The 25,158-nt window shown below is 41.2% G+C and overlaps 3 protein-coding genes across 5 annotated transcripts in view; 2 read left to right on the top strand and 1 right to left on the bottom strand.

Annotated features, from left to right (window-relative positions):
- The window catches only part of rubcn (rubicon autophagy regulator), a 31,926-nt gene extending 17,824 nt beyond the window's left edge, over positions 1–14,102 (top strand). For 2 of the 3 annotated variants that reach the window (XM_086263287.1, XM_086263288.1), the window contains 13 exons: positions 243–358; positions 545–740; positions 1,638–1,745; positions 3,037–3,111; positions 5,682–5,742; positions 6,714–6,846; positions 6,923–7,068; positions 7,396–7,460; positions 7,556–7,794; positions 8,096–8,157; positions 8,249–8,402; positions 8,536–8,629; positions 11,488–14,102. In XM_086263287.1, coding sequence (XP_086119413.1) covers positions 243–358; positions 545–740; positions 1,638–1,745; positions 3,037–3,111; positions 5,682–5,742; positions 6,714–6,846; positions 6,923–7,068; positions 7,396–7,460; positions 7,556–7,794; positions 8,096–8,157; positions 8,249–8,402; positions 8,536–8,629; positions 11,488–11,624 — 1,586 coding nt within the window. In that variant the 3' untranslated portion in view covers positions 11,625–14,102. The remainder of the gene's footprint in view (positions 1–242; positions 359–544; positions 741–1,637; positions 1,746–3,036; positions 3,112–5,681; positions 5,743–6,713; positions 6,847–6,922; positions 7,069–7,395; positions 7,461–7,555; positions 7,795–8,095; positions 8,158–8,248; positions 8,403–8,535; positions 8,630–11,487) is intronic. The other variant, XM_086263289.1, reaches the window with a different exon arrangement.
- On the top strand, positions 9,004–11,479 carry LOC147313615 (uncharacterized). Its single transcript, XM_086263290.1, has one exon. It carries the CDS (start codon positions 9,007–9,009, stop codon positions 9,691–9,693), a length of 687 nt encoding a protein of 228 aa, XP_086119416.1. The 5' UTR covers positions 9,004–9,006; the 3' UTR covers positions 9,694–11,479.
- A 587-nt stretch (positions 14,103–14,689) lies between the features above and the next one.
- Positions 14,690–23,494, bottom strand: LOC147313613 (5-hydroxytryptamine receptor 3A-like). The gene is made up of 9 exons (XM_086263286.1): positions 23,371–23,494; positions 22,633–22,793; positions 22,484–22,528; positions 22,012–22,118; positions 19,610–19,779; positions 19,289–19,449; positions 18,582–18,792; positions 17,855–18,064; positions 14,690–15,572 (listed from the first exon to the last, which is right to left on the bottom strand). The coding sequence occupies exons 1-9, from the start codon at positions 23,423–23,425 to the stop codon at positions 15,268–15,270; spliced, it is 1,425 nt and encodes a 474-aa protein (XP_086119412.1). The 5' UTR covers positions 23,426–23,494; the 3' UTR covers positions 14,690–15,267.
- Between the last annotated feature and the right edge of the window lie 1,664 nt (positions 23,495–25,158).

The following is a 25,158-nucleotide window of genomic DNA, read 5'->3' as shown; positions in this document are numbered from 1 at the left end:
CAATCCTTTGCGGTTTTACCCCGGAAATGACGTCACATTCTCGATCTCTATTGTCCAATATTATGTAAAATGGATAAAAGTAAATCTGTCTTGACCAACACCCAATTAAAGTGTTTCTTCTGGCAGCCAAAAATCAGAACCTTTTGATTTGTAGGCAACATTATGGCACTAAAATTCCAGTGCAGTGTGTAAATGTCTGTTTTTATGGCTTTGTGTTTCTGTGTATGCTTTGTTTACTTCAGATGGGTCCCAGTCCAGCAGTACCTCAGAAGGGATGTTCAGGAGGCCGTCAGAGGGGCAGAGCCTCATCAGCTACCTGTCAGAGCAGGACTTTGGCAGCTGTGCAGACCTTGAGAAGGTCAGGGCTTAATTCATTGCAAATGTAAATTGAATCTCAGTGCAAACATAATTGAAATGGAGAAAAATGTAGAAATTATGGGTGAAGATATGATGATAGTTACAACCAAATTTCCCCTTGTGGGACAATTAAATTATTATTCTATTCTATTATATTCTCCTTTTTAATTACCTCTGTGTGCTGCAGGAAAATGCCCATTTCAGCATCTCCGAGTCGCTTATTGCTGCCATCGAGCTGATGAAGTACAACATGCGGCGCCAAGAGGAGGGCGAGGAGGAAGGAGACAGTGACAACGAGATTCAGCAGCTGAAGCAGAAGATTCGCCTGCGAAGGCAGCAGATCAGACGCAGCCGTCTGCCGCCATCAGCAAACTCCCAACACGGTGTGCAAACATCAGTTACATGAAATCCTTTTGTCATCTGTACACAGACACAGTACTTCCTTCATGTGATTCTAGGTCTCTCAGTAGAGAGAGAGCTTTTTAGTTGTCAATCTTCAAAAACAATGTGTCTGTTTAATTAAAGTAGCTTTCACTGATGCACAGATCTTTAAAACAAGTATCAGCTTTTAATAGATCCTCACATTTAAATCAGACAGTAAGAACCTGCTTTTTTCACTTGAGGAACATTTCTAAACTTAGATCCATCGTGTCAACAAGTGAACTCGAGATGATCATACATGCTCTTGTCTCTACTAGACTTGACTTACTTGTCTAAACAAGAAAGGGCTAGCTCGTCTACAGGTTGTTCAAAACTCTGCAGCGAGGCTACTGACCAGCTCGAACAAGGGAGCTCATATGACCCCTGTTTTAAAGAGCATTACAGGGACACCCCCCCCCATATTGCTGATTAGATTCATACACATACTTCCACTCGTAACCTGAGGTCATCAAACCAAAACCTTTTAGTGGTCTCCCACACTCGTTTTAAAACCCGAGGGGACCGATCTTTCCAAGCTGTTGCACCCAGACTGGAATGCACTTCCCCTATTTCTACGGTGTTTGGACTCAGTGGAGACCTTCAAAAAGCAGCTAAAGACATTTTTATTTCAAAAAGCTTTTAATTAGACCAGGGTTTTTATGATGTATTTATGACTGTATTGTGTTTTTGTAAAGCACTTTGTGACACATGTCTGTGAAAGGTGCTATATAAATAAACTTTACTTACTTACTTACACATACAGATGGACCACAGAAATACTGGAGAAACCATTTATGATTTTTTTTAAAAAAATTTTTATTGCACGTGTTGTTTATTTCTGTGTCCTTTCTTCTGTGCAGCTTTTCACTCCACTGACAGTGGAGGCTCCAGGAGGAGCTCTCAGGACTCCTACCAGGGCCTGTCTGACTCGGGCTCAGCGGAGGAGGTGGAGGAGTGTGAACTGCGAGGTAGAGAGGGAATGAGGGAACACTGGGGTGGGGTGGGGGGCTAAATAATCAAATATATATATTTTGGAATAATTATTAGTTTTATTCCTGGATTTTATAATTCATCATTGATTCGATTAATTCACTTTCTGGTCATAATTCATAACCTCTTCATCAGCCTGTCTGCTCACCAAGCATGTCACATTTCACCGAAGACCCTAAATATGAATGTCTGAGTGCAGAGTTCACATAATACTAGCTATTTCTGCTGTTGCCATTTATATATAGCTGTTAAAGTCATGTGATCACACACGCTAAGTATTTGTATAGTCATACTCATTTTGAAAGGCGTAGCTATTCTAGGAGGTCTGTCATATTTCTCATGCTACAAACAACCGTAGTCTATGAATTGCTTTGATTCTGCTAATAAGGGTTGTGGTTTTTCTCGTGTCTTGGTGGGTTTTATGTATGAATGTATATACATGTATTTAACTGTACTTGGAAATGAACATCTTTGGGATTTCTGCTAACAGTAGGGCTGTCCTGTAACATTTAACTAAATGTTAACAGAGGATAATTGGTTTGGTTGGTTGTTAGGGGGAAAAAGAAACTTTGACCCAAAAGTTCTCAGGAAGTTACAATCATGGACAGATGCTGTGAAGCTGATATTTAGTCATTCATCTGTCGACCTGATATCATTTACAACTCGTCTTTACTTCAGTCCTTTAGCACTGGTGCTTGTTACAGACTCTCTTTACTGGTTGTTGCAATACATTCAGATGTATTCCTGCTTTTGCAATAATGAAGCAGCAGTTTTATTTGTTGTTGTTTTTTATTGTGTGGTGTTACTGGTAACATTCTTACCTAGAACTAAAATATTTTACTGTTTCCTCAGTATATGAACTCAACAGCCATTTAATTCAATATACCTGTTAAAGTACTTATTAATTAAAATATTAAGCTGGTTGTAATACTGTGTTCAAGTTCAAACCAAGCATCAGAAGGGAAGAAAGGTGTTTAGGAGAAACTGCTAACTTGTTATCTTTACACATAACCATGTGTGGGGTTTACTGAAACTGGTCTAAAAAGGAGAAAATATCCAGTGCGTGGCTATTCTCCAGGTTAAGAAGCCTTGTTGATACGAGAGGTCAGAGGAGAAGATTGGAGTAAAATCATTTCATGTGTTTTCACCCTTGTACCTGCATGACTTCCACATATACATGCTCCTCTGGATGCGGCAGCGCAGGGTGGCACTGACACACTCTGTGGAGTGTAAAAATGTATGCATGTGGTGACAGTTTGTGTCTCTCAGATGGCTGTGAGGGTCAGTCCCTGTTGGCGATGTCTCAGAACGGCCTCTCCCTGTCACTCGCCTCCCTCTTCTCAGGTATCTGCGGGCTGGAGTGGTGGGCGTGGCTCCACAGCTACTTACAGGCAGTTTACTGTGGCTGTGCTCCTCTGAGAGGAAGCTGGTGGTTCTACTCCAAACTGAAAAACCTTCTTTCATTAATCGCTCTAACTGTGCTGGATGTGGGTCCTGCATAATTGCCGTGCTAGTTGGTGTTTTGGTTTCATAGTAATACTTTTTTTTTTTTTTTTTTTTAAAAACAACTTCCATTTCACCCAGCTCTCACCACTAATTTTTATACTATTGTGCATATAAGGTTTTGCAATATCTTTTATAGTTTTTAAGTATTTAATTGAGAGCTATGCAAGCTGTGCACCAAAGGCATTAAAAATTGATGATACATTTCTGGGTTTAATTTACAACCGAATTACAAAAAAGTTGGAATCTGTGTAAAATGTATATTAAAGAGAACGTACAGATTTGTCTTATTTACAAAAGAACTTTGCCAACATGTCAAATGTTTAAACTGACATTATGTAACATTTTAAGCTCATTTAAAATTTTACTGGAGCATAGCATCCCTTCATTATTTCACAATAGCTGCTCTCCAGTCCTCAGTTGTCTTTGTTGTACTTTTTATTTAGTTTTTCGTTTGTTTCATTGTGCTCCAAGATCTGGACTGCAGACAGGCCAGTTCAGAACATGGAGTCTGCAACATTCAAGGTGTTCTCTGACAAACATGTCATCCTGATAGGAGCATGTGCTGCTCTAAAACCTGTATATACCTTTCAGGTCTGATGGCTGATGTACAAGCTGCTAATTCCATAGGCAATAATGTACTCGCATACCATTGTTTGAAGTGAGTGCTGATAACACGCTGGATGGTCTCCATCTTGTGTTTGTTCATGTGGACAAAATAGGTTAGAAACACTTAGGCTTCAGCCTTTTGTTTCTTGTGTCCAAACTTTTTTTGAGATGTTGCTGCCATCAAATCAAAACAAGTTAATATTTATGTGTATAATATGTCTCAGTTTAAGCACTTGGTGTGTTTTGTTCTATTAAGAATAAAATGTGAGTTTATGAAATTTGCATTGCAAATGATAGCGTGCTGAATAACCACTCTTAGCAGTGGCAACATGTAGTTTCCTTCCATAACTAAAAACCAAACACAGTTAAGATGCTATCGGCTCAGTCTCATACTCACTCAGTTATTTTATTTCCCTTGTGTCCAGTATCTAATCTCTTTACAAGAACTTGTCAGTTTGGAGATGAGCCACCTGCCTCCTCACCTCAGTGAAACTGTGCTCTTGCCTTTTTGTGTTAGTGCTTGTTGCTCAATGCTCCGGGGTTTTGGTGGTGCAGGAAGACGAATGTGCCTGTACCTGTCGGGGTTTAAAGAGGCTCTCGGGAGGAGACGAGGGAGTTAACCAGTTGCATCATGTGGCTGTTGTACATTTGAGGTTATCACGTATTCATCCATCCATCCATTCATTCATCCCAGTCATTATTCATTACTTCCAACATGTGTCCAATGACCATCTGGTGTTGTCACACATGCGTCCTTCCACCACGTGTTCATATTTAAAGAAGTTAGCTCAGTAACCAGAATGGTGCTAGGATTATTCCTGATAAGGTACACTTCAGGAGGAATAACAAAGAAGCGGTTATCTCTTAGGGGGATTTCATTTAGACATCACAGCTTTAATTTTCTCGTAGCATTTTCCTGAAAATGCACCGTTTAAAGGGAAGGCAAAGAAATTGGCTAACACCACTGACTACAATATCCCAACAAATCTAACAGCTTTCTAACTGTGCTGTAATTGCAACTCACTCCTCTGAACACAGACTGATCAAAAAGATCAATTGTCAGAGCTTCTATGCACACATGATTTACGTTGTGCCACTAATTGAAAATTGCACATTCACACGATGATTTTTAATCATCTCGAGCAATCAGAACAAATGCAACCGTTCAGACCTTTGTATCTGTAGGTCTTGAGTTTGCTTAGTAGAAGCTATTCATAACACACATAATCAAAAGATTTTTAAAATCCATCTTATCTGTTCTGCACCAACTTTAATTGCCTGCAATCCTGAAATTTTGGCTGTAACCTGCACTCATATGAGCAAACAGGAATGTTGATCCTGAAAGAAACTGGTAAATCCATGCAGGCGGTCTCCTGTTCTGCCAAACCTGTGCTGCTTTTGTCTTTGCTCGCTAGTTTCTTTTCTTTCTTTTTTTTAAGAACACGTTTTAGTGATGATATTGAGACTGTTTAGCTTTCACTGCATGTTTTCTGCTTAAGTGAATTTAAAATTAGCTTGAATTAGAAGAGAAGAGATGGTGTGGGGTTTTTTTTTTTTTTTTTGTCAAATTTATCTTTCTCGATTTGTTTCACTTTTTAATCTTCAACCTCTTTGATTAATTTTTTATTATTATTTGTTTTTAACTCTGCTTTGCTGTAGCAAATAGTGGCAACAAACCAAAGAAACACCATCCACTCGCCAGTTGCTTGCAAGCCTTTGGAAGCCCTCTCTTAAAAATGAGTCCTGTTACTGTTTGTTTTCACTCGGCCAAATCTCCTTTAACGTTTTGCTGTGTCTTCTAGATGCAGACATAAAGCACAGTGTAAGCTCCAGCGGCAGATCTTTTCTCAGCTCAGATTCATTGTAAGTAAATTTTTCTCATTTCTCTTTACATCATAATTTTGTCAGTTTTACTTTAAAAACTGGCTCAGTACCTCACTAAGGAACAGCCCTCTGGCTCGACAAATCATGGAAGCTCCACTACCACATCGTCGTTCTAGACAGACCAATCACTGCAAGGACAGAGGGTCTCCTGACCCCCTTTATAATAGCCACTGGCCCAACCACAGGCATTTTCAAATAGCCCTTTTCCTCTAGTACTTACTGGGGGCAGCTCAGCTCGACTCGACTCGGTTTTTCAGGTTTTCTGTTAGGTGGCAGTACCTGATACCAGGTACCTTTTTTATTACCTACTGAGCCAGGGTTCCAAACAATCTAAAGCAATTGGAAAATTTGACATCAACAGACTGCATGCCACCAATTTGACACTCAGTGGCGTCACTTGATGAGTCATGAGCATCTCCACAGAAACCTGGCAACGAGGGAAATGACTACCCACAAAACTCTATGGTTCCCGTGGCTGACAAAGTGCCGTACACTGAGTAGCAGGTATACCGTCACCTCAATGTTGTGGTGTTCATGTCGCATGCAAATGACGTCACTGGACTTTCAGCTGGATTGCTGTATCAAGCTCGTGTACATTGGATGGTACTCAGGTCACTTTTTCATTACAACTAAGTCAAGTTGAGCCAAGTAGGTGCTAGGTGAAATAGGCCAAAAGTATTTCCTCTACGTGCCCATGCCCCATTGCTCTTACTGTTATTGTCATACTAATAACTTACTGATAATACACAAGGACCTATTTGGAGTTGAAGACCAGAGTTGAAGTCACTTAAACAAAACAAAACAAAGCGTGCTTTAGGTTTCCTACACTCCATTGACTTCATTTAGTTAGTTTAATCAATCAGTTGAATTCCAAATTTGAACATTAAAATGAATCAAGTTGTGGATTTTACTGTCCCTTTTTTAAAAATGTCTTGCTTTCCTGTGTGTAGCACCCCCTCCTTCCTCCAGTCTAACTCAGCTGAGTCAGTAGCCATGGGTTTACTCAGGCAGTTTGAGGGCATGCAGCTTCCTGCAGCTTCTGAGCTCGACTGGCTGGTCCCAGAACAGGATGCCCCTCAGAAGGTACATATCCCTGCCGCTTGCAGTTTTCCAAACATGGCACTGAACATTGTACTCAACTGATCATGCTGTCTCCCAGTTGTTGCCTATCCCAGACTCTCTGCCGATCTCTCCTGATGACGGCGAGCACGCAGACATCTACAAGTTAAGGATTCGGGTCAGAGGTAACCTCGAGTGGGCGCCGCCGCGACCACAGATCATCTTCAACATTCATCCTGCACCCAAGTGAGTCCACATCATATACATCTTCATCTTTGTGAAAATAAATTAAAAATAAATAAATAAATGTATGTATGAAAAATAAATAAAAGCATACTACAGGGATTAAAGTGGATACAGTAGGTGGAGAAGAGGAGTCTAAATTAGGGTTCTGTTAGCACCAATGAACTTAATTTATATTTTTCAGGAATAATAGTGATGACTGTGGGCTCTTTCACAGAAAATTTAAAGATATGCTTATATTTATTAATCATTTCAGACATGCAGTAATCAAGTAAGAGACACAACTGTTTGCAGTTTGCATTTTTTTTTTAACTTATTGTTGTCTTTCAGGAGGAAGATAATTGTGGCTAAACAGAACTACCGCTGTGCTGGCTGTGGCACCCGCATTGACCCAGGTATAACCAGCAACAACATAAAAGCTAAAGGAATTGTTCTGCGGTCACATCCTTACCTTACCTCCCTGTGTTTTTGTTGCCTGTCCCTGCCTCAGACTACATTAAGCGGCTACGTTACTGTGAATACATCGGCCGGTACTTCTGCCAGTGCTGTCATGAAAACTCTCAGGCTGTGGTTCCCGGCCGGGTGCTGAGGAAGTGGGACTTCAGCAAATACTATGTCAGCAACTTTTCCCGGGACCTGCTGAGCAAGATTTCTGGAGATCCGCTTTTCAACCTCAACGATATCAACAGCGAGCTGTACAAGAAAAACAAATCTCTGGAGACTGTTCGAGTGAGTTTAGAGGCAGCAGTGACATTATCATGTTCAGACTAACATCACCAACATGCAATATCATTAAGAAAGAGTGTTGGAAAATAATTCACACTCTGTCTTTATCTTATATCCTGTATTTGAATTTATTTTTGCAAGTGCTTCAATGAATTACTGCACATACTTCTGATTTTCCTGGAAAATATAAAGAGATGATGGTTGACTTGAGACTTTTGCATCATACAGTAACACAGCCTTACAAGTCATGTTTATTTTTCTCATGCACAGTGAAGTAAACATAATTTTCTAATGTGGTATTCAGGTTTTGAGGATGCAGCTTTTTCACATGAAAAATCTCTTCAAGACGTGTCGCCTCGCTAAAGAGTAAGAGATCTCTGCTTTCTCGTAGTCCACGATCATTTCACAAAGCTTGGTAACAAACTTAATTCGAGGTTGTGTGTGTCTCTCTCCTCAGCTTGTTGGACAAGTTCGACAGCCTGCCGGGTCACCTGACAGAGGACTTTCACCTCTTCTCCCTCAACGACCTCACTGCTGTGCGCAACGGGGAACTGGGTTCCCGAATGAAAGAGCTGCTGAAACTTGGTACCATGCACGTAGCCGGCTGTGTGGTAAGATGAGTCAGGTTCCTCTATAGATTAAAATGGGCTTTTGGACAATAACATCAACAAATACAATGCTTTTTGTTTTTTTTCGTGTTAATCTAAAATTTCCTTATTTCCTTTCCCCTCATCTTATCCTCAGCTGTGCCAAGCAAAAGGCTTTATTTGCGAGTTCTGCGGGAACGACAAAGACATCATCTTCCCTTTCCACCTGAGCAAGTGCCAGCGTTGCGAAGGTGAGCCCTCTCTGCTGGTGGCAGGCCTGGGTGGTGCAAGGCCCTCCTCCCGCCTCTTCGTTCAGTTTACCTGGCCAGATTGGAAGATCCCCAAGCCTCGTAGCCTGGCAAAGGCCCTCGCGATGGGCATGAAAGAGGGGGTGGGTGGGGAGGAGGATTTAGGGATGGGAGTAGATGAGGAGGTGAGGAGTGGAGAGCAAAAGGTGCAGGAGGAAGTGCGACAAGCATCAAGAGACACAGCACAAGTGAGACATGAGAAAGGGGGACTATTTCAAGGTTTTACTGCTGGAAAACTGGTTAAAGCTTTTTCCCGAAATAAGCTTAATGAGGAGGAGCAGGTAATGACAAGAGGGGGGGATTTGGGGAGGAAGGAACAGATGGCGCATGATGACAACGGAAGCGTTGGTCAGCACGGTGGGGTGGAGAGCAGTGAGGGGGAACAGAGCAAGGAAAAGGAGGACAGACATACAAGAAAGGAAAAAATGAACTTCTTGAAGGTTTTTCAGATGGACAGATTAAAGAAAAGCATCTTAAAAGCAGACAAAAGGGACAGCGACAGAGAAATAGGCAGCAGCGTGGAAAGTTTAAATGAAATTGGAAAAGAGGGGAAGGGAGGTGGCAAGGCATCAGTGCTAGGAAGTCGAGTCAAAGGTTCTTCAAAAACAGACGTGGAGGATGAGCGGAAACCAGAAGTGAAAGAGGAAGACAGAAATGAAGAGTTTAAAAAAAGATCCTCAGAGGAAGCACGGGGAACGGCAGACGAAAAGAAAGATGGGGCCCAAGCTGGGAGAACGGGGAAAACTGAATCTGTGGCTGACAAACATCCCGTTATGAGGCTAGAATCTCATCAGCTGACAACTGTTGTCTCCAGAGGGAGAAGCAAGGAGGAGGAGGAGAGTAGTGGAAGTGGGGAAAGTGATGGAGGAAGAGGAAGAAACCCTGGGGAGGAAGGCCAAGAAGAATCAGGAATTGTGACGCGGAGTAACTGGAGAAATCATAAAACTCGCAAAGGCAGGAAAATAACCAGAGGCAGGAAGATGAGGGAAGGCATGGAGGAAAAATAAGACAAGAGGGGAGAACACAAAGAGACGCGACATAGATCATGATGCAGGGGGAGGTGGAGGACACGAGTAAGGAGGGCTGTGTCCTGGGATCACAAAGGATTAGGAAACCTGAGTAAACCTGGAATCAGCTCACAGCAAACAGTTTAATTTCATACATTTGCTGGATTAAAACTAGCTCCTGTTTGTCCAGAACAAGCGATGGATTTCTGGTTGCAGTTAACCAAAGGCCTCACGGTTATTTATCCTTTGAATAAGACTATCGAGCAGTTATTGTACAGTGATTTAATTATGTCTACCCTTGAGGTACATGTTTTTTTACATTGTTCAGTCTTGATATTTAAAATGTTACTACCCCAAACGCACATTTTTGGCAGTTAACACTTGTGTAGCTGTGCATTAATGTTTACCAAAACCAGAAAGTCTTACAGAAACCAAGTTGGATAATCCTTATTGCCAAGAGTATGATGATGATGATGATTATATTGATACCACTCTTATATTTGCCTGTTAAAGGTAAAACAACGGCCTATAAACGTCTCTAAACTTTGCAGATGCACGAGTTGGGCCTCACGTGTTTACATCCAGTGTTAAATATGTAGTTTTAACTTTACTTTGCAGACATAAGAGTGGTGTTCTCTAACTGCACAGGACAGGCTGAACTGTCCCTTTAGGTGTTGTAATATGTCTTGTGTGTTAAATTATTATTAGATGTTGTAGTCGTACCTTCATATTTCAGCCATCTTTTTCCCTTTACAGTTGGTTTTTGTCACTGAGGTCTGGTGTGTTTCTGTAGTTACGGTGCTGGTGGAGGGGCGATGTTTTTGGGCGGGGTTTTTTTGCGGTGGATCTCTTTCGGCTGAGGTTGTGGAGGTGCTGGCGCTCTACCTTCCCATCGTTCTCTCTGAGCTCTGAGCTGCTTCCGTGTTGTTGGTGTGTGTCACTGTGAAAGAGACGCTGCTCCTTGTAGTTGCTGCTTTTATTCTTCTTAAGAGCTTTTCTGGGAACGGGTGGCAACTGTACTACAGTGGTGCGTCGCTCTGAAACGTTTACATCTCTGCATGCTTCGTTTCGGTGGGTGTTTGTGTTTGTCTGAGTCGTTTTCTCGCACGTGTTCCACCTGAGCTGGTGATTTCATTCCCTTTGTTCGTGTGTGATGTCGGCTGAAGAAGAGTCAAGTAAATCTGGACTCTGCTGTTGTTGTTGCTACGCTGCCTCGCCTGTCTGTGTTTTTAAACCCTTTTCTTTTAGTATTTAGGCTTTTGTCGAAGGAACTACTTTAACGTGCGGAGGTGACGACATGGATGTGAATGTGTAATTTATGCTTTTTAGTAGCTTCTGCTTCTGATTGCTATTATTTAAGCTGGTTTTTATTTTGTCCTCATAAAATAAACATTGTTTTTGAATTTGAGTTGCCTGTTTTTTTCATGAGTCCATCATCAACAGGAAAAAAAAGAGATCCCCGTTAGAGCATCGTATGGGAATGAGGCTGAGTAATGAAACGGGACATGTCTGGACAAGTTTCCTTGTGCTGAGCTTATCCCGGGATATGACTTGCCTGACATACCTGCTCCTTGTGGCTTTCTGCCTTTTTCTTCTGCGGCTTTTATACCTTCCCCGCTCCACCCATCGTCCCTCAGCTCTAATTGTGATTGGCTGCTGTTTGTGCAGTCCAAACATGAAACTAGTTAAACTGGTTTACACTGCGCAGGTGTTGCTTTCTTGTTAAGATGACACACAAGCTCAGTTAAACTGGCTTTCTTTTTAAAAAAATGTTTTCTCTCCGCTTTTTTTCAGACTGCCACGCGTGTTACCACCGCACCTGCTTCCGCACAGGTAAAGACTGTCCTCGCTGCCAGCGGCTGGCAGACCGGAGAGAGAGGATGGCACGCAAAAACATGGAGGAGCAAGAAGATGAGGGAGGCGGGCCTTAAAGCTGGCAACAGGGGAACCTCAGAGAAAGAGGAGGAGGAGAAGCACAACACGACGATGATTGTAGTGGCTGACCATCTCCCGTTCTGTTCCAGCCTTTGTAACCCGGCGAGACGGCCTTTGCAAACAGCTGATTGCCTCACATGCAGGTTTTACTACATCAGGGCAGCCGCATCACTCAGAAAGAGCACCAAGGCTGGTGTTGATTTTTTCCTATGAATCTCTTTTAGACATGCACTTTACTCTAAGAATGCGTCCTGCTAGAATGGTAGTGATTTTTAGAAATCAGCTCCCTGATTTGGCAATTGGATTAGATTTGTCTGTCCTTTGCTGATGACTTTATTTAAATTTCCTTGTAAATATGAACTGAATATTCTTGCCAGCATCTCCGTATGGTAGTGCTTCTGTTGCTCCAAAGGGAGTTTTACAACAGGGCACCTTTCTTGCTTCAGCTGTGCTGAATCATTCCTGAATTAATAAAATCGCTCCGTGTGTGTGAATGAGAAAACGTGCTGCCTTACACAGATGTTTGATGCTCTTATGTTGTAGTTTCATGTGTGAAAACAGCCAAAGATTCTCGACCTGTCAGAAAGTCCCCATTTTTCACTTTTAAATCTTTAAATTGGGATTTCAAAACGTTAGATTTGAGGAGCTGATCAGTTTCCCAGTTAAGACGGTGTATTTAAATAACCCAGGAGTGCTCTCTTCCTCGCTCCTTACTGTCCTGTTTTTAGCTATTTTACACACATTTGTGTGGCTCTTGGACAAAGCTGCATTCAAAAACACTGGACATTAGAGGAGGTGTTTCAAATCAGCATTGAGTTTTTTTTTTTTTGTTTTGTTTTTTTTAAAGAATTGTGCTGCTGCTTTGTGTGCATTTGGTTACTGGAGAGAGGTGTGCTGTGAGTGTGGGTGCTTGTGTTTATTTGCGCACACGTCTACCTGCTGTGCGTGTAGCCCAACTGGCACACGGCTGCTCGTTGTAGGTTTTGGAATATTGGAGAAGGTTTGGTTAATTGCACTGATCCCATGTTTTTGTTGGAGGGGCCGATGGTGGGACATCACTCTTTGAGTTTTTAGATGTGTCAGGAACATGAACCCTGATCTTGAACGGTCTTAAAAGTTCCTGCCGGTTGAGTTTCTCAACATTGTGAAGATCCACAAGGTAGAAGAGACCATTATCACTTCTTGGGCTAAATTTAGTTTTTTCTTCCAGCAGTTTGAAAGTGTAAACACGACGGTTCACTGTTTGAACACGGAGTTGTGTGCGAAAGCAATTTTTCCAATGGGACTGCTAGCTTGGAGTCTCCTTTAACTGTTTAAACTGACCGTAAGGTTCTGACCACGTATGAGCGTGCTGTTATCACCTGTAGCAGATGATTAATTTCAGTAGTTGAACCAAAAAATATCTTTACAATTCTGATCGTTTTATTTTGATGACTTTTTTTGCAAACCCAGTATTGCACAGAGGAATAGAAATGTCTGATTATTGGCTCTGTTGTGAGCTGAATTGATCACATTTGTAGTCCTGAAGTCCTTTGACAGACTGGATAAAACTCCAGTGTATGTATCCCATCTGTAGATTTGAGTTGTTGAGGTTTTGGGCACATAAGGATAAAATATCTTTATTTAAAACTGCCAGAGACTGATTTTTGAATTTTGAGATGCTTTTTAGAAGAAACACTGAACAAAGTGACTGCTGAGCTCTACTGTCAAACCTCCATTTAGATGATTATTACTATTGGTTTTGTTGCCTTTAACATGGACGAGCGAAGGAGCCTTACAGTGCACTACAGATCCAAATGTATGCTATTAAAAAAGTTAATTATTATGATTAATATTGTGTGTTCATTTGCTTTGGTTCTGTAATCATGTTAATAATAAATGACTGGCTAGACTGTTAATAAGTGTCATTCTTCAGTTGAACTTTTCTTGGTAAATAAAACTGAAGTCTTGGAAGTTCATCTGCTATGTATGTTCATAATTAGTATTTAATACATCAGAGTCACAGCTGCCAAGACCCAGAGGTGGAGGTTTTTCTTTGCCTGTTTTGTTTTTGTGTGATTGCAAAACAATAGGCTGGCGCCCCCTGGTGGGCCATGAAGGTACTTCAGATCGACTATAGGAGATCATTAACAATAACCCATTTTGAACATTTCCTTCATACATGTAATTTGTATGCAGTTTAAATAAAAGAGAATGTATAATTTTTAATGTTGCACTTCTGAACCTTTAATAAGCCATAATCCTATTTATACGGTGAATCAAACGATTATCATTTTGGTTTGATTTCTATAAGAGTCTATAGGAAAACTTCATTGGAAGTGGCTCCAAAATCTCATAGATTTTTCTGTTTAAAAACTCTGATTATGATAATTTTGGAGTCCTTCCATGAAAAAGAAACTGAACTAATAAAATAAAGCCAAGTTATTTTAAAAATGAATAAATCCGTAAAAATTAATCGCTGTTTTGTTTGTTTGTTTGTTTGTTTTTGGGGGGGGGCTACTTTCATTTTTGATCTATTTAAAATAAATTAAAAAAATAAATAAAAATCCTAATTTGCAAAAGTGAAGCTGTTAATGAAGAATCAAGTCATCAGAAAATCAAAATAAATGAAAACCCAGCTGAAAGTCTTCATTTTCTGCTGGTGTGGTGATTGGAAATGATTGCCTTAGGTGATATCCGGTCACACTGATGAATGCATTTGGAGCAAATTTGGGGTTCAATACTGAAGTGGTTTGCAAATCAAACCTGATCGGTGGACAGCCTGCTCCCAGTCGTCTCCGTACAGGTACTAATCAGGCTTGGCCCAACCCAACATGTGGAGTGCTCAAGGTGGCGGTATAACCTCAAACTGAAGCAGCTTTAATTGTCATAAAATGTAATTTTTAGTTACTCAGTTTCGATGCCAAGCTGTTTAAGTAGCAGAGCTGAAACCATCGCTTACATTTCATTGTCACAGAAGCTGATGTCTCATGTATTTATTTTCTTTGTCACAAATTGCTGTTTATGATTATGCAGGTAAACCACAACCTGTGAAATTGAAAAACAATACAATAATAGTTGTAATAGTTTTAATTGCTAATGAATCTTAAAGACAAGTACAACTTCTATTAATGGCATTAGAGTCTAAATGTGTTCAAGGTTCTGATCTGCAAGGAAAATGGTGGTTACTGGATGTAAGCCGAGGCCTGTAAGTTTATGAATGTGTCCCTCTTTCATTATTTTTCTCTGGCTACTGATATGTTTGGGGGGGGGGGGAAGCTCCAGTAAATAGTGTCAGGATACAGTAAACCACAGTTTGTGACTGTAAAATGCAGAGTTTGCCAAGGCCAGCTACCTTACAGCTCATTAACTGATGCTATTTTGATTACAGGAATGAAATGCAGATAACAGAAGCAGGGCTATTTTCATTATACTAAATAATGCTGCAATTCCTGATCTCAGCAAATCTAACTCATGCCCTCTTTGCTCTTGGTTTGTGTATTTGTCACACTAAAATGTTTCAGGTCATCAATTCCTTTGATCTGAAACATGTACGTGTGACAAATATGCAAACAAATAAGGAATCAGCACGGGGTCAAGTGCATGCGTGAAGTGAAGATTGCCATGGCACTAATCCATGTGATGCAGTTTTTGATCTAATCATGTAGCAAATGAATTATTCCATATCCAGATGCTTATTATTGTGATAAAGCTCACAAAAATGAAGATGATGTACAAGCCAAACAGCAGACGATCGATCACTGTCCCGATCATTTCCCACTCCTGCGTGGCTTTGGTCTCTTGACAGTATTTGTCCATCTGAACTCGGATGGCTGTGAGCTCTCTGCCTAACATCCTCAGTTGTTCCAGAACTGGGTCCGGAGAGTCCAGAGAAGCTGAAAGTGTAACATCTGAGATGCTCTGATGGTCGGAGAGGTTTGTGGCGCTGGTGTTCGCTGATGGTGCTGTGAAACACAAACAAAACACCCTGAGACCACAAAAAGTGGTTACTTTTTCTTAAGTCGTAGATGGTGATTAAAATCGACTTGACTATATTACTACCGGCTTAAATAAGGATAAGCATAACGTACTTTTCAGCTGAGAGATACGTGGCATGACTGTGGAGAGTTGTGACCTAAAGTTTACGTGTCCAGATTCATCAGGATCAAATTGTTTACAAGTTTTAAAAAAAATTGGTACCTCGAACTGACTGCGAGAAAATGATTCATGCGTTCATATCGAACGGGTCAGACTGTTGTAACGCTCTGTTTGTAGGACTACACCATCATCAGAGTTCTTGCATATAGGCAAATATAACCATTACCCAAGCGTTTATGTCACTTCACTGGCTCCCAGGACACACACACAGATTTGCCTTAAAAATCCTTCTATTAGTTCTTGAAGCTCTCAGTGGTTTGGCTCTCTGGTACAAGTTAATATAATTCAGTGAAGGAGAAACTTTCAACTCGTTTATTCTTCTTGCATCCCTCCATCCATGGTTTTCAACTTATCCGGGGCCGGGTCACGGTGGCAGCAGCCTAAGCGGAGAAGCCCAGACCTCCTTCTGCCCGGCCCCCTCCTCCAGGTTGTCCAGAGAAACAGCAAAGCGTTCCCAGGCCAGCTGACAGATATAATCTCTCCAGCGTGTCCTGGATCTGCCCCAGGGCCTCCTCCCAGTCGGACATGCCCGGAACACCTCACCCAGGAGGCATCCTTGTCAGATGCCCAAACCACCTCAACTGGCTCCTTTCAAAGAGGAAGAGAAGTGTTTCTACACTGAGCCCCTCCCGGATGGCCGAACTCCTCACCCTATCCCTAAGGGAGACGCCAGCCACCCTTTGGAGAAAGCTCATTTCTGCCACTTGTATCTTGCTCTTTCGGTGGGAACGTACACCGATGGATAAACTGAAAGCTTCGCTTTTACGCTCAGCTCTTTCTTCAACATGATGTACAGCCTCCGCATCACTACAGTCGCAGCACCAATCTGTCTGTAGATCTCCAGCTTCCCTCTCCTCTCACTCGTGAACAAGACCACGAGATACAGTCGTGGCCAAAAGTTTTGAAAATGACACAAATAATATTTTTTTACAAAGTTTGCTTCTTCAGTTTTTATCATAGCAATTTGCGAATACTTCAGAAGGTTATGAAGAGTGATCAGATGAATTGCAAAGTCCTTTTTGACATGAAAATAAACGTCATTCCAAAAACCTGCATTTCCACTGCATTTCATCGCTGCCATAAAAGGATCTGCTGACATCATTTCCACAATCTTCTTGTTAACTCAGATGAGAATGTTGATGAGCACAAGGCTGGAGATCATTATTATTACTCATTTATTGAGTTAAAATAGCGGACTGGATTTGTTAAAAGGAGGGTCATTTTTGAAATCATTGGTTACCTGCAAAGAAACACATGCAGCCATCATCGCGTTGCATAAAAGAAATTGATTCCATCCTGTTTTTTAAAACTCCAATTGCTTATTTGTACTATGCTTTCATTTTAGAGTGATTCTGAGCTGATTCTGAATCCTGCCTCTTCACACTCAGCTGCAAACCACTCCAGTGCCAGCTGGAGGCCGTCACCTTATGAAGCCAACAGAACCACATCATCTGCAAAAGGCAGAGATGAAATTCTGAGGCCACCCAAGTGGAAGCCTTCTGCCACTTGGCTATGCCTAAATATCATGTCCATAAAGATTATGAACAGATTCAGTGACAAAGGGCAGCACTGTTGGCGTCCAACGCACCAGAAACATGTTTGACTTATTGCTGGCTATGCGGACCAAGCTCCTGCAACATTTTTATAAGGATTGAATGGCCTGTATCAACGGGGCTAGACACCCCATACTTCTGCGGAACATCTCACCAGGGACATGGGTGAATGCCTTCTCCAAGTCCACAAAACACATGTAGACTGGTTGTGCAAACTCCCATACACCTCGAGTATCCTCGAGAGGGTAAACAGCTGGTCCAACCAAAACATAAACCAAATTGTTCCTCCTGCATCCGAGGTTCGACTAACGAACGGACTCTCTTTTCCGGCACCCTGGCATAGACTTTCCCAGGGGGGCTCAGGAATGTGATCTCCCTATAGCTGGAACACACAATCCTCAGCCATAATGCCAGCATTATGTTGTTTAACCTAACACATAGTCCACTACAGTCAATACAGGCCACAGCTGTTTCTTCAGCTTGGGCTCTTAACAAAATCTTCTAGTAATAACGGGACTATAAAAATAATAACGTACCTTTGTGAGATGGATTGAGGGAGACTGTGACTCGGTTGCTCTTTTGCTTTGGAGGGATACAAACAAGAACAGCTAGATAACGTAACACGAGGACACTGAGCCAGTGAGGCACTGCGCTGTACTCTCTGGGCTTGTACTGAATGTTTGTGATGAACAGCGTCTCCAACAGGCTGGCAACCATCAGCGCCAGACTGATGGAGAAGAAAACATCTGCAGGAAACAGCACCAAAGACAGGAAGAACTCAGAACAGTTTTCATTAAATCATTTTCACATGTGAGCTCATATTCTCTTTCTCAGTCTTAGTTACCATTGTGTTTAAGAAATGTCTGGATTACAGCCATAGATGCCTTATCTTGCTGTGTGTCATTGACATGACAACTAGAGCTAAAAAAAACCCCCACACCCCAAGAATAAATGTGTCTTTAGTAGGTGGAGCCTTTTGGCAAGTTGACACTGATCGGGATCATCCAGTTTTGCAAAATGTACTTCGGTGAAGAGTTTCACAGTTTAGAAAACTTGTTTTTTTAGGAACTGACAGTTTTGGTGAAAATTTGATTTCGAGACGTCTGTTCCACAGATGTTTGAATTCAACCCTTCATAATCCAAAGGACACTGTATTGTCTTTCAGAAACACTGTCTCTAACCTCCTTAAGTGTATAAATACAGCACAGTGTATTTCTTCAAAAGAAGAACTATGCAGCCGATACTACATTTATGTACACTCACTGATGAGCGGTGTTTTCTCCCCGGTAACAGGCAGCAGGTCATTCATTATGAGCAGGAAGACGGTGTAGCCCAGGATGAGTGTCATCTTGAAGGAGGATCTGTCCACGCTCTGTGGGGGCAGCACAAAACTGAAGAGGTCCACTGTGATTAGGAAACAGCTGGGGACCAGGAGGTTGACCACATAGGCGATTGGTCTCCGTCTTAGCACGATCTTGGGAAGAGACAAAAGTATTAAACCTGTAAGAATTTTGTTAGATTGTATGCATCAATCAATCTTTTTCCTTTACAGCGATGTGACTGACAGAAAATGATTACATCAAGTTGTTGCTGCTAAAGTCACTGAATCATAGGATGCACTTAGTTTTTACCAACTGCTTCAGAATTTTGGTCAATAAATGAGATGTCTCATTACATCAAATATTAGAAATGAAGCTTTTAAAACGGAAACTACTTCCAAAATGCTGGACGTAATCCCTGCTGTCTTGTGCCACCACAGCACAGTTCAGTTTCTTTATGTTTCACTCATGCATCATCTGCACCTGATTTTACTTTACTTTCATTCTCACGACAAACATGTTCAATATGATAGCGACTGGTTTATAAAGGCTTCCCATAATTAGGAACTATTAAACAATAAAGTGTGATCAGCTATAACAGTACAAAATAAATTATCAGAAGGATGAAAAAGTCAGTAAAAACACGCTTACATAGTATGTGATCTCAGAGTAGCTTCCACTGTCTAAATGCAGGCTGGAATCGGCAATATTTATATCTGTCAGCTCCCACTCCCCATTGGTTACTATCACATCTTGGGACTCTTTCAGGACCTTTTCAGCTGTGGCGCCTTGAATCATCTGAATATCCGTAGCTAGAGTGACATTCAAGACTTTTGCTTATTTGCATATTAGCACATAGTTTTGTGTTAAAATCAGAATATGGATGCTCTATAGGGATGTTTTAGAGTTTAAAAAAATAATTTTTAAGACTCTTTGAGATTATTATTTTTTTAAATTTTCAGGCAGCCTTACTAAAGTGTATATATGATCCGAAGGTCAACGAGCAGTTTTGGATATCAAAGGGAAAGGTGTAGATTCCCAATTGGCAAGAAGTGACCACTGTGATGGGCTTATCATCATATACATGACCTGTATTATATAAGTAGACATAGGGAGTTTTGGTAGAGCTGGCTTCGTCCAGGCTGGAATAGAACAGAATACAATAATAAAACACTGAAAAAATATAAAAACAATATATTCAAATCAGGTGATGAGTGTAAGAGAACAATAATTCATTATTATCAGGATGTCCTAAAAACTAAATGAAAAGTCTTCAGCTAATCCAAAATGCTGCAGCAAGAGTCCTGACAGGGACTAGAAAGAGAGAGCAGATTTCTCCTGTTTTGACTTCCCTTCATTGGCCATCCATCCATCCATCCATTTGCTTCCGCTTATCCTTTTCAGGGTCGCGGGGGGCGCTGGAGCCTATCCCAGCTGTCATAGGGCGAAAGGCGGGGTACACCCTGGACAGGTCGCCAGTCTGTCGCAGGGCTAACACACAGGGACAGACAACCATTCACACTCACATTCACACCTAGTGGCAATTTGGATTATCCAATTAACCTATCCCCACAAGCTGCATGTCTTTGGACGGTGGGAGGAAGCCGGAGTACCCGGAGGGAACCCACGCAAACACGGGGAGAACATGCAAACTCCACACAGAAAGACCTGATGGTGGAATTGAACTCAGGACCTTCTTGCTGTGCGGCAACAGTGCTAACCACCGTGCCACCGTGCTGCCCCCCCCCTTCATTGGCTTCCTGTTAAATCCAGAATTGAATTCAAAATCCTGCTCCTCACATACAAGGTCTTAAATAATCAGGCCCCATCTTATCTTAATGACCTTGTAGTACCATATCACCCTATTAGAGCACTTCGCTCTCGCTCTGCAGGCCTACTTGTTGTTCCTAGAGTATTTAAAAGTAGAATGGGAGGCAGAGCCTTCAGTTTTCAGGCCCCTCTTCTGTGGAACCAGATTCCAGTTTGGATTCGGGAGACAGACACTATCTCTACTTTCAAGATTAGGCTTAAAACTTTCCTTTTTGCTAAAGCATATAGTTAGGGCTGGACCAGGTGACCCTGAATCCTCCCTTAGTTATGCTGCAATAGACTTAGGCTGCAGGTGGATTCCCATGATGCATTGAGTTTTTCCTTTTCAGTCACCTTTCTCACTCACTATGTATTAACAGACCTCTCTGCATTGAATCATACTTGTTATTAACCTCTGTCTCTCTTCTACAGCATGTCTTTATCCTGTCTTCCTTCTATCACCCCAACAGGTCACAGCAGATGGCCCCGCCCCTCCCTGAGCCTGGTTCTGCTGGAGGTTTCTTCCTGTTAACTCATTCACTGCCATTGACGTCTATAGACGTCAATTGAAAAACTTACGTTGACTGCCATTGACGTCTATAGACGTCAATTACGTTTTTCAATGGGAGGGGCCAGAATACAACCTCGGGCAGCTTGTCAGTGAATTTTATTTTTTCATATATTTGTAAATAAATTGTTTTGATAAAACATAACCTTTCTCAGTGTTATTTCTGTTTTATAGAAGTGAAAAACTATTTTATATGTTAGAGGTGTCACAAAGCAAGAAATATTAGTGTCAAAGGCACTTTTCTGCTTGAAATGTATTTTTCACAAAAAGCTCATTTTCTCCCTTTTTTTGGTCAAAACAGGCATTTTTGGTGGAACCCACCTCTCTTCTACAGCTGATTACTAAAGAATGGAAAATGGTAGAAACAAGCTTTTTTTTGGATGAAAGAAGAGAGTCTGTTCTTCATTTTGGTAGGTTCAGCGTTTATATGATCATAACACACAGTTTTCTGTGGCTCTTCAAAAATGAGTAAAAATGCTCAAAAACCCTGGCAGTGGGGAGTTACCTGATTTGAAAATGGCTGGCAGTGAATGAGTTAAAAGGGAGTTTTTCCTTCCCACTGTCGCCAAAGTGCTTGCTCATAGGGGGTCATATGATTGTTGGGTTTTTCTCTGTATGTATTATTGTAGGGTCTACCTTACAATATAAAGTGTGATTTGGCGCTGTATAAATAAAATTTGAATTGAACAACACTGAAAATAAATGTCGCAGCCTGTCCAGTAGGTGGTGCAGAGGGTGGTCGGGGTTCCTGATTAGTTTATTTATCTCCTGCTCCCCCAGCAGACCACAGCAAAGTACACTGCACTCATCAGGACGTAAGCTTCCTTAGCAAAGAAAACCTGCTCTTCCACTTTCTGTTTACAGAGCAAGTGTTGGTCTCCCAGCTCAGTTGTGGACGGCGATGTCTCTCATGACTGCTTTGTCATTTCTGACATTTTTAGTGTTTTAATTAAAAGTTAGTTTCTTCGACTTGATTTAGAAAATTCATTAAACTTACAGCTGTTTTAAGTGAATGTCTGGGACCCAAAGGTTGTCCCGAGGAACCGAAACTCTTTTAGCTGCACATTCCTTCTCATCCCAGTTCAGTCCTTCGATATCCCACTCCTACATTAAACAGAACAACAGCAAAACTGTTCCACAGCACTACAGCTATCATGCTAACTGCTGAAACAGGGAAACACAACATCTGGCATTAAGTCATGTTAGACTGTAAGAAAAAGTTCCCAAGTGATAATAAATATTTGAAATTACTGTTACAGACTTAAGGAAATCTAAAATAACAAGTAATGTATTCTTTATGTATTAATTCAGTGGCCAAACATTTTGATTCATTCTTATGATCGCTCTGGATTGGTTCATTGTGCTGAAAATACAAATAGCTGCAACAGAAATAATTTACAAAATGTCAGTATAATCATATAAGAAATGTGACATTATTGTATTAGTTCTGAGAGCTGTTCAAAACATACCAGGACCTGCCATATGATTGAAGACAGTGTTTGGGATTTTTCATTCTAAAGATGAGTAACATTAGAAAGTATATTAGAGTCATAAGGATTATTAGTTCCACATAGATGACATGATGTTAATATTTTGTGTATAAGCTGTGTAGACTCACCACTCCTAAAATTCCTGCCACTGTTATGCTGATGGATATGTTTATTGGCTTTGCAAAGGTTTCGACAGGACGCAGCAGTTTGTTAGGGAACAAATGATTTGTGAGTTCATCAAACAGGGCAGCAGGAGTTGGGCTGGTGCAGTTCAAAGCCGCCACAAAGCCTGAGATCAAGAAGAGAACAAGCAAATTAAACGTACCATTATGTTAAATGCTTGAACATGAAAACACGCAGGCTCAGTTCTTCCATTTGTATTTTTTTTTTTTAGTGCAGCAGATGCTTATTTTATTACAGCGGGTAAACACGTGAGAGCCGAGTGTGTTTACTCGTTTCTTTTGTTTGTAATGAAAATGTAATTGTACTGAAAACACTGAAAAATAAAAGCAGATCCAGTGCTGCCCTTTATTGAGATAGATGTAACTGAATGACCTCCTTCGTTTGAAAATTAATGACAAAAATAATAGTGATGGGAAAGTTTTTAAACATTTAACCATTTAGCTTCTCTGTTATGTATTAATCTGCATGTATATCACGTATAAAGAAATGAAGGCAATACTTTAACTTTAGTCTCTAAGTTAGGTTTGTTTTTCTTACAGGAAGTTTTAATGCTAAATTTTAATAAATCCTTCATACATTAGTAAATATGTGTAAGGTGTTACGACTGTGCAGGAAGTAAATCAACACATTGCTGTCGCTTTCTTTGTTGTGAAATGTGTTGATAAAATGTTTTCTTGCCTTACCTTGTAGCAACATGAAACAGATGACGATCAGCTCAGCAGCTTTCACACCGGCCATTTTCTGTCTCAGCTTTATTTAGCCCTTATTAACATGACAAGTGGCTGATACTCTAAATTACAACAGCTTGGGTGCCGTCACATACAGATAAAGCTGTGAGGATGCGCAGGTGAAACCAGTAACCACCTTCAGAAACTAATATTGACTTTGCAGTGTGACACACGTACCTGATGCACGCGTCCATCCACACATTGTTGCAAGTGTTTGGATTCAAAGCAGGTTTTTATCACTTATCATCTTCACTTGGATTTGTTCCGTATGAGTCAATCACATGATGACTGTTGTGACAGCTTTTTTTTGGCAACAGGCTCTGCTGCTTTCAATTTCCAATAATGTGACATAGGTACGCAATTATAATTTGTGGTGTGATATTAGGAGATCAGTGAAGATTTTAACTGGCAAATAGTTTTTACAGACCAATTTGAGCTGGTTTGATGGAGATAAATGGGCAGCAAGCAGCCTCTCCATTGCCAGAGAGCTCTAGTTTTGTCTCGTCTGACTAAAGGACGCACTTCTAGTGTGCATAATCTTTCTTCAGGTTGTCCTTAGTATACTTCAGTCTGCTGTGAAGGTGTCTCTTTTGCAGAAGTTGAGTTTTTCTTGGTTTGCAATCTTGCAGTCCATTCCTGTGCAGGGTTCTAGTGATTGTCTTCTTTGAGACCACAGTTCCTGACTTGACTAAATCATTCACTCATCTCTTAGCATTTGTTATGGAGTCTTTAAACACACATTCTCTCTCTCACTAGTTTTCTTTCCAGAGTCTTTGAACTCTCTTGATTCCTGCCTCTATGTTGGAAATCCTGTTAAAAAGTCCTTAGGACAATTGTGTTGGTGACAGCTTTTGTTATAGTATCAATAATATATATAAATATGGAATACTGTTACATGTTTGCATAGACTTCTGTGGAATATGGAGACACTCCTGGCATTATATGAGCAAAGTGAGACTCATTTTGTCAGGTTTCGTGGAGATGAGTGTAAAGACCCAAACAATCCCTGTTATGATCTCAGTGATGGAGAAGCTTTGATGAAATAATTTGGTAAAAAGTTCAAACTTACTTAGGAGGACCCCACCACGCCTGCTTAAAGAAAAGTAAATGTGCTGATGTGATGGCTGCCCTTACAGCCACACAGTGGTAATATCACCATATTAGTGTAGAGGCTTTTACATAACATTGCATTCACACTTGTCTTTAAGTATAAGAATTAATTTACAGTACAAATAACTGATTTGGTTCAGAATTAATTCACATTTCCACATAACACTGCATTCTAAAATAAGTGCGCACATTTTAGTTTACACTGTTATGTATGACTAATCTTTTGTTTTCCGAGTTACCTTAGTTGCAGCTGCTCCAGTCTCTTGTTTGAGGAGCCAAGAGGTGGAAAAGGGGCGGAGCGAGCTTTAAAGGAAGACTGCAAATTGGTTCATTCCATAACTCGGGACCATGGGGGGAAATTGGAGTTTATTATGTTGGTTTCAGTTAGGCTTTGTGTTAGGAGAGTTAGGAGTTAGGAGAGGTGGAGGAAGATCTCAGCCTGGGCGTCTATTGTCTTGTGTAGTCTGGAAGATGAGTGGATGACGGGGTGGGTGCAGTTTTCTCTGTGGTGGGGTCGGGTAGGCTGTCCCGGGCTCTGTAGGGCCAGGCGGCGCTGCTGAACTGGGCCCCGGTCCGGATGGGCCTGGGCCCCCTTTTGCTGGTGGGTTGCAGAGTATGCGGGTGCCTACTGGG

The sequence above is a fragment of the Aulonocara sp. 'chitande type north' Nkhata Bay genome, linkage group LG15 (genome assembly GCF_057382095.1).
Source record: "Aulonocara sp. 'chitande type north' Nkhata Bay isolate Kocher_YH1m ecotype deep benthic linkage group LG15, A_spYH_male_GT1.1, whole genome shotgun sequence".
Lineage (NCBI taxonomy): Eukaryota > Metazoa > Chordata > Actinopteri > Cichliformes > Cichlidae > Aulonocara > Aulonocara sp. 'chitande type north' Nkhata Bay.
Note: the sequence above shows the minus strand (reverse complement) of the source record. Positions and strands in the feature narration are given on the sequence as shown.

Bases quoted from the DNA above. Each gene is read 5' to 3' on its own strand.
- LOC147313615 (XM_086263290.1), top strand. From the start codon at position 9,007: ATGGCGCATGATGACAACGGAAGCGTTGGTCAGCACGGTGGGGTGGAG.
- LOC147313613 (XM_086263286.1), bottom strand. From the start codon at position 23,425: ATGGCCGGTGTGAAAGCTGCTGAGCTGATCGTCATCTGTTTCATGTTG. The intron at 19,450-19,609 runs GTAAGGCTGCCT...ATGTCACTCTAG, and splicing joins CGGATCATATATACACTTTA to CTACGGATATTCAGATGATT. The intron at 18,793-19,288 runs GTAAGCGTGTTT...TCTCTTCCCAAG, and splicing joins ACTCTGAGATCACATACTAT to ATCGTGCTAAGACGGAGACC.